Source organism: Oncorhynchus mykiss, chromosome 3, assembly GCF_057628025.1.
Source record: "Oncorhynchus mykiss isolate SJ-2025 chromosome 3, ASM5762802v1, whole genome shotgun sequence".
NCBI classification, from domain to species: domain Eukaryota; kingdom Metazoa; phylum Chordata; class Actinopteri; order Salmoniformes; family Salmonidae; genus Oncorhynchus; species Oncorhynchus mykiss.
Window position 1 is genome coordinate 10,920,916 of NC_143024.1, and position 8,546 is coordinate 10,929,461.

At 44.6% G+C, this 8,546-nt stretch overlaps 1 protein-coding gene across 1 annotated transcript; it reads right to left on the reverse strand.

Annotated features, from left to right (window-relative positions):
• Positions 1-241: 241 nt before the first annotated feature.
• On the reverse strand, positions 242-5,371 carry LOC149984338 (beta-microseminoprotein E1-like). Its single transcript, XM_090220451.1, has 5 exons — positions 5,153-5,371; positions 5,008-5,064; positions 4,602-4,683; positions 4,168-4,288; positions 242-2,331 (listed from the first exon to the last, which is right to left on the reverse strand). The coding sequence occupies exons 2-5, from the start codon at positions 5,008-5,010 to the stop codon at positions 2,202-2,204; spliced, it is 336 nt and encodes a 111-aa protein (XP_090076577.1). The 5' UTR covers positions 5,011-5,064; positions 5,153-5,371; the 3' UTR covers positions 242-2,201.
• Positions 5,372-8,546: the final 3,175 nt, after the last annotated feature.

Here is an 8,546-nt window from a genome sequence, read left to right on the forward strand (position 1 = left end):
ATGTAGTAGAGCTAACTGGAGTGTGGTTGGTCCCATTGGTGGCCCTAGTTAGTAGTAGTTAAACACAATAATGACCCCTTAGTTAATTCAGGAAATGTTCAACTGAGCCTGCAATATTTCACCAAACCTGCTCAGAGTGAACTACTCCATGTGACACCACAGAGGAAGAGGAAGTCAGCTCCTATGTCATGTGACCAGGGTTTTAGAGTTTCTACACATAAGCCCCAAGGACAAGACAACCTTGATTGTATAGATTTATTGACATTAAATGACAGAACGTATCCAAAGCAACTGCATTGTGGGTCGGGAACCATAGGAGAAACAGCATATCAATATCCACCTTTATGGCGATGGACTAATAAGAAAGCATTGACAAACAGTATTATTATTATTCAAGGTTATATATCAACACCTCGTGTACATTATGCAGCTTGTGTGTCTAACAGACCTGGGTTCAAATACTATTTGAAATCATTTCAAATACTTCATCTTGATTGATTGAGCTTGCATGGCTAAATGCAGTGTTTCCCAACCTTGGTCCTCCAGTACACCCAACCCTGGTCCTCCAGTACGCCCAACCCTGGTCCTCCAGTACGCCCAACCCTGGTCCTCCAGTACGCCCAACACCCAAACCCTGGTCCTCCAGTACGCCAAACCCTGGTCCTCCAGTACGCCCAACACCCAAACCCTGGTCCTCCAGTACGCCCAACACCCCAACCCTGGTCCTCCAGTACGCCGAACAGCCCAACCCTGGTCCTCCAGTACGCCCAACACCCAAACCCTGGTCCTCCAGTACGCCCAACACCCCAACCCTGGTCCTCCAGTACGCCGAACAGCCCAACCCTGGTCCTCCAGTACCCCCAACAGCCCACCCCTGGTCCTCCAGTACCCCCAACAGCCCACCCCTGGTCCTCCAGTGCCCCCAACAGAACACATTTTAACTGTAGCCCTGGACAAACACACCTCAGTCAACTCATTGGTCCTCCAGTACCCCCAACAGAACACATTTTAACTGTAGCCCTGGACAAACACACCTCAGTCAACTCATTGGTCCTCCAGTGCCCCCAACAGAACACATTTTAACTGTAGCCCTGGACAAACACACCTCAGTCAACTCATTGAAGGCTTGATGATTAGTTAACAAGTTGAATCAAGTGTGCTCGTCCAGGTTTACAGTAAACATTTGTACTGTTGGGGGTACTCGAGGTCCAGGGTCAGGAAACACTGGCTTTGTGAACCAATAGAATTGTCCCAAAATAGCAAACTCCGCCCATCTGGCTCTCTAATCAGGACAGATCAAACGCTCTCAGTTTCAGATAGTATTGAACTCAGGTTCTTCTCATGACACAGTCAGCGCAGATGATAACAGATCTTCAATGATAGACACATTACAGTATGGCTTTTCAATCGTTACAGTAACAGAAAGTTACCCGACAGTATGGCTGAGCTAAGCAAACAATTATGTCAATTAAATCTATTAAAACAATTACTGTAATTTTCCCTTTCATTCTCTGAGAGCACGGGGGAAGAAAAGCCATCACTTCCCCTTAGCGCCGTAGATAGGGCATGGAGTGGAGCGGTCGGTCTTCATTCCCTGAGAGCACGGGGGAAGAAAAGCCATCACTTCCCCTTACCGCCGTAGATAGGGCATGGAGTGGAGCGGTCGGTCTTCATTCCCTGAGAGCACGGGGGAAGAAAAGCCATCACTTCCCCTTACCGCCGTAGATAGGGCATGGAGTGGAGCGGTCGGTCTTCATTCCCTGAGAGCACGGGGGAAGAAAAGCCATCACTTCCCCTTAGCGCCGTAGATAGGGCATGGAGTGGAGCGGTCGGTCTTCATTCCCTGAGAGCACGGGGGAAGAAAAGCCATCACTTCCCCTTACCGCCGTAGATAGGGCATGGAGTGGAGCGGTCGGTCTTCATTCCCTGAGAGCACGGGGGAAGAAAAGCCATCACTTCCCCTTACCGCCGTAGATAGGGCATGGAGTGGAGCGGTCGGTCTTCATTCCCTGAGAGCACGGGGGAAGAAAAGCCATCACTTCCCCTTACCGCCGTAGATAGGGCATGGAGTGGAGCGGTCGGTCTTCATTCCCTGAGAGCACGGGGGAAGAAAAGCCATCACTTCCCCTTACCGCCGTAGATAGGGCATGGAGTGGAGCGGTCGGTCTTCATTCCCTGAGAGCACGGGGGAAGAAAAGCCATCACTTCCCCTTACCGCCGTAGATAGGGCATGGAGTGGAGCGGTCGGTCTTCTTGAACACGTTGTATTTACATGCCTTTTGGTCAAACTCCATCATGCAATCATCCGGAAATCTTGTGGGCTCAGAATACCTGCAATCAAACAATCAACATCAGCAAATGCTTTGGTAAAAAAAAAAAATGTATGGACTTTCACTCACTCATTCTCAAATCAAATATTATTTGTCATGTGCGCTGGAATTCAACAGATGTAGACCGTACCGTGAAATGCTTCCTTACAAGCCCTTACAATGCAGTTAAGAAAATATTTACTAAATAAACTAAAGTTTGAAAAAAGTAACGCAATAAAATAACGAGGATATGTACAGTGGGTAGTGAATTAATGTGCGGGGGTACAGGTTAGTCGAGGTAATTGAGGTCTTTTGTACATGTAGGTAGAGGTAAAGTGACTATGCATCGATTAAACAACGTTCGAGCCTCCATTTGATTAATTGTTCAGGGAGACTTATGCTTTGGGGGTAGAAGCTGTTAAGGAGCCTTTTGGACCTAGACTTGGCGTTCTGGTACCGCTTGCCGTGCGATAGCAGAGAGAATAGTCAATGGCTTGGGTGGCTGGAGTCTTTGAAAACAAATTTGGGCCTCTATACCAGGCGGTGTCAGAGGTCTCGGATCGCAGGGAGCTTGCTGGGCCGCACGCACTACCCTCTGTAGGGCATTTTAGTCAGAGGCCGAGCAGTTGCCATACCAAGCGGTGATGCAGCCAGTCAAGATGCTCTCGATGGTGCAGCTGTATAACTATTTGAGGATCTGAGGACCCATACCAAATCTTTTCCATCTCCTGGGGGGGGGGGAATAGTCATCACGACTGTCTTGGTGTGTTTGGACCATGATAGTTTGTTGGTGATGTGGACACGGGAAGCTCTCGACCCGCTCCACCACAGCCCTGTCGATGTGAATGGGGGCGTGTTCGGTCCTCCTTTTCCTGTAGTCCACGATCAGCTCCTTTGTCTTGCTCATGTTGAGGGAGAGGAGTGGGTCTAGGGTTTCCGGGATGATAGTGTTGATGCGAGTCATGACCAGCCTTTCAAAGCACTTCATGGCTACAGATGTGAGCGCTACAGGGCGATAGTCATTTAGGCAGGTTACTTTGGCGGTCTTGGGCACAGGGACTATGGTGGTCTGCTTGAAACATGTAGGTATTACAGACTGGGTCAGTTAGAGGTTGAAAATGTCAGCGAAGACTTAAACCGCTGCTTGTAGAGATTGAAATAATGAGCACTGAGGGTTATATGGACCAGTGTGGTGGTACAGACTGGGAAGGCTGAGGGTTATATGGACCAGTGTGGTGGTACAGACTGGGAAGGCTGAGGGTTATATGGACCAGTGTGGTGGTACAGACTGGGAAGGCTGAGGGTTATATGGACCAGTGTGGTGGTACAGACTGGGAAGGCTGAGGGTTATATGGACCAGTATGGTGGTACAGACTGGGAAGGCTGAGGGTTATATGGACCAGTGTGGTGGTACAGACTGGGAAGGCTGAGGGTTATATGGACCAGTGTGGTGATACAGACTGGGAAGGCTGAGGGTTATATGGACCAGTGTGGTGGTACAGACTGGGAAGGCTGAGGGTTATATGGACCAGTGTGGTGGTACAGACTGGGAAGGCTGAAGGTTATATGGACCAGTGTGGTGGTACAGACTGGGAAGGCTGAAGGTTATATGGACCAGTGTGGTGGTACAGACTGGGAAGGCTGAGGGTTATATGGACCAGTGTGGTAGTACAGACTGGGAAGGCTGAGGGTTATATGGACCAGTGTGGTGGTACAGACTGGGAAGGCTGATGGTGGTACAGACTGGGAAGGCTGATGGTTATATGGACCAGTGTGATGGTACAGACTGGGAAGGCTGAGGGTTTTATTGACCAGACATTTAGTGGGTGCTAGAATAAAAGCTGTGTATGGTTCTCACGCCTGGCAGCATTGCATGTCCCCGTTGGCTTGACAATAGCAGTTCATGCAATCACTGGTCCTCCAGCGGGACCCGATATCATGCCACGTCCCATCCTTGTCGTAAAGACACTGCTTCATGCCTAAACAAGGAAACAATATACCATATCACTTGTCTTTTTCAATGAGATTCAAGATTCAAGTGTATTAGAGACATAATTGCATAACAATATGAAATGAGATGCTCTTTACAGGTCATAAAATACAAATATAAAAACACTCAAATCACAATGATTTGGTACAAGTGGTTATTTTATTAAATTGATAAATGTACAGGGGTGTGTGTGTGTGTGTTCAGGGGTGTGTGTGTGTGTGCGGTACAACACCAACTACTTTTGTCCAGAGCCCTATGGTTGTGTGTGTGTGTGTTAACAGCTGGTTATCTTTGTCCTTTACCTGGTTTAGCTTGTTCAAACCAGCAGCCAGCATGGAACAGTGGCAGCAGTGCACACAGGAGTACAGCTACAGCCAAGGACCTCTTCCCGGGGAGAAAGAAGAAAAAAAGCATATGTTATCAGAATCACCTTTATTCTCCAAGTAGGCTACATTTACAGTACTTTCTGACCACAGTGAAGAGAATATACACACAGGATACATAGACGCAGACCGAGGGCAATAAAACATAGGCCTTTCATCAAACCGTCTAAACATTAAAGATGAAGAACCAGCAAAGTGAACTGACACATTTTAACATATGGAAGTGATAGGTCATTAACCCTCCTCTAGATCTCTGGGTAATAAAATAACCTATAGTAATTTATAATTCCTCATACATAAACATGCAATGATAGAAGGAACTTACCATGATTGACAGGAATTTAGACTGGATTGACAGGTAGATTCTGTAGGTTCTGTTGAGCTGTAGAGCGAGGTGTCATTCAATAATCCTCCCCCATAACATCAGACAATAAGCACAACAAGAGAAGGAAACCCCATCAGTCTCTTACCTTCAGTAACAAGACGCTGGCGCTAGCAAAGTATGCCGAATGGGTTAATGTGAGAAGACCCGATTTTGAGCTTGGAAGTGATATTTCTGAACAAAGTAGGATTAGTTTGCACGAGACGCTAAGATAAAAAAAAAAAAAAAAAGGGAAACAATATTTTCTCGTCCTGTGTTCCGTTTAAATTCCTCAGCCTTGCGCGACGGAAGCCCCACCCTTTGTACTTCCGTTTGATTTCAGCATTCTGCATCACTGGTGGTGAAGAATCGCAAGTACATCTCTTAAAAGAAGTAGAGGAAATCCAAACTTGGATCATGTTAAGATATCCAGCCAATCGCAATTGACTGAATATCGACGTCTCATACAATTTAACTAACAAGTGAAATTGCCTGATTTAAGTGGATCTTTTAAATAATATCCAAATTGATTGGGCTTCTACAATGAGACAATATGAATTTTTTCCACATTAACTTAGATGAAGCAAAGCTCTCAGGTTAATTTAAAGTTTAATTCCCAGATGGCCTATACAGGTTTGATTATTCATTAGATTTGATCAATCAGTAAAATCTGCTTTTGCAAAGCACAATCAATCAGTCCCGCCTCCAGTGGGAATCCCATATGGCTGTGGCCTGAGGGGAAAGTGTACCATAGTAGTGAATGTACCTAACATTACTTTTATGATAATCCAGCAATCTCAATTGCTTGGGTATCATCGTCTCATTCAATTTATTTATTTAAATTGTTGAACATACCTTTCTAGGTTCTTCCAATTAAATTATACATCTTAAACTTTGCAATAGTAACCTAGATGAACCAACTTCTCAGGTTCATTTAAAGTTTAATTCCCAGGTATGATTAATCAAATTGTCCAGTACTGCTGGTTCATTAACATCTATGTATAGATTAAAATCATCTTTATGGGTCCTCTGGCGCAGTGGTGCTGGTTCATTAACGTCTATGTATAGATTAAAATCATCTTTACTGCTGGTTCATTAACGTCTATGCGCCAGAGGACCCATAAAGATGATTTTAATCTATACATAGACGTTAATGAACCAGCAGTACTGGACAATTTGATCAATCATACCTGGGAATTAAACTTTAAATGAACCTGAGAAGTTGGTGGCCACCACTGCGCCAGAGGACCCATAAAGATGATTTTAATCTATACATAGACGTTAATGAACCAGCAGTACTGGACAATTTGATTAATCATACCTGGGAATTAAACTTTAAATGAACCTGAGAAGTTGGTGGTCTAGGATGCTGCATCGCAGTGCTAGCTGTGCCACCAGAGACTCTGGGTTCGACTCCGGGTTCAACTCGCGTCGTTAGGGAGGGTTTGGCCGGTAGGTAGGGATATCCTTGTCTCCTGTGGCGGGCTGGGCGCAGTGCGTGCTAACCAAGGTGGCCAGGTGCATGGTGTTTCCTCTGACATTGGTGCAGCTGGCTTCTGGGTTGGAGGTGCGCTGTGTTAAGAAGCAGTGTGGCTTTCGACCTTTGTCTCTTCCGAGCCCGTACGGGAGTTGTAGAGATGAGACAAAATAACAATTGGGGTAAAAATGTTAAATAATAATAATTTTAAAAATCGTCTTTGCTCAGCTCCCAACATATTCCAAAACCAAACTTTGGAAAATTAGGAGAAAAAAAAATTCCCTTCAAATGTTCTAATAATGTGCAAGCTATTCCCCCTCCCTCTGCACCATCCCCCTACCTCTGTCTCCCACACCCATGCTGCTGTGGTCAGAGAGGTTGTAAATTCCTGGAGGAGAATCCTGCCTCAGGGCCAGACAGTATAGAGAGTGAGTTTTCATAGAGAGAACAAAGGAATTTCTTCCACCTCACAGAATGGGAGGTCCGAACAATATTTATGTCCTGGAGAATGTATAAAAGATCGGTGAAGAATCCAGCTACGAACTGGTCCGTTTGGTACAATTTTGTGAAACTCACGGGAGACAATACGGCCACATTACCATAACGCTGTTTATACAATAGCCTCAGTTATGAGGCTTACATCTAATTGTTGTATAAGATTAATTAGTAAAGATGATACTATTTGTGAAATGATGTGATGCTATGTAATGATGTTAATGTGAGAGAATTGTATTTCTGTTTAAAGTTTCACCTGTCTGTGCCTCCAGGGGCACAGACAGGAACTGGCATCATGAGACAGCCTTTTCTATGTTCCGAATAAAACCCCCACCTGGGTTTTCTATCACCAGACCAGCTTACCTCGATAACAAGAGGGCCAAGGTTTGAGACCAGACCAGTACCTTTATCACAGAGGGAAATATGGTTTAAGTAGATTGCTGAATCTTTTAACCATCCCACGTGGTTAAACTCTTAGACTATCGATACGGACAGAATAAGAACAAGTCTTTGATATTAAATACTAGTCTGCAGCTAGGAATTCGGTATCATTGAGCCGACAACCGCAGAAACATCGTCACTCTGAACTATCCATTCTAACCACGAGAGAGAGAGAGGGCGGACAAACTCTCCAACAGAAACAAATTTTCCAACAGAGATCCCGACGACACACTGAGCGTAAATATATATATTGATTGCAATTATTCCCGAATGAGTTAGCGTTCTTGTGCAAAGGATTGGCATTTCAATTGTTATAATGATCAACTTTATAGTGTCTCTTATCTTTCGCGCCCTTATCAGTCCCTCTGTCTAACAAACCCCCATGCCAGTTTAGCCCACTAGGGCACACTCCCCTATCATTTCTTTGTAACCACATCTACTTTGTTTGTGTTATGCATTTCTGTGAATTAGTTAGTAAATAAATTATTTTAAGACGATTGATGTATTGATGACTCATAGTGAAGACTGGGTTCGTGCAGATAACCAACAATTTACGACGTTTGGAATGAGATTAACGTGTGTCACGGGTGTCGTCGTCTGAAGAAGAGGAATCGGACCAAAGCGCAGCGTGGTAAGTGTTCATGCCTTTTTATTGTAACTGAACACTATAACAAAATAACAAAGAGAAATAAACGAAACAGTCCTGTCTGGTGCAGAAAACACTGAACAGAAAACAACTACCCACAAAACAATGGTGGGAAAAAGCTACCTAAGTATGGTTCCCAATCAGAGACAACGATAGACAGCTGTCCATGATTGAGAACCATACCCGGCCAAAAACAAAGAAATACAAAACATAGAAAAAGGAACATAGAATGTCCACCCAAATCACACCCTGACCAAACCAAAATAGAGACACAAGAAGCTCTAAGCTCAGGGTGTGACAACGTGAGGTAAAGAATAATTCATTAATCAGAAGACCAATTGATCAGATATTAAAATATCTGAAAGTTATATTAGGAATATTATAACTTTGTAATCTGAATATTTTCCTTGGTGCCCCGATTTCCTAGTTAATTACAGTTACATG

Coding starts and splice junctions, on each gene's coding strand:
- LOC149984338 (XM_090220451.1), bottom strand. Junction 4,289..4,601: donor GTTTGAACAAGCTAAACCAG/GTAAAGGACAAA, acceptor TTCCTTGTTTAG/GCATGAAGCAGTGTCTTTAC. Junction 2,332..4,167: donor GACATGCAATGCTGCCAGGC/GTGAGAACCATA, acceptor GTTTGATTGCAG/GTATTCTGAGCCCACAAGAT.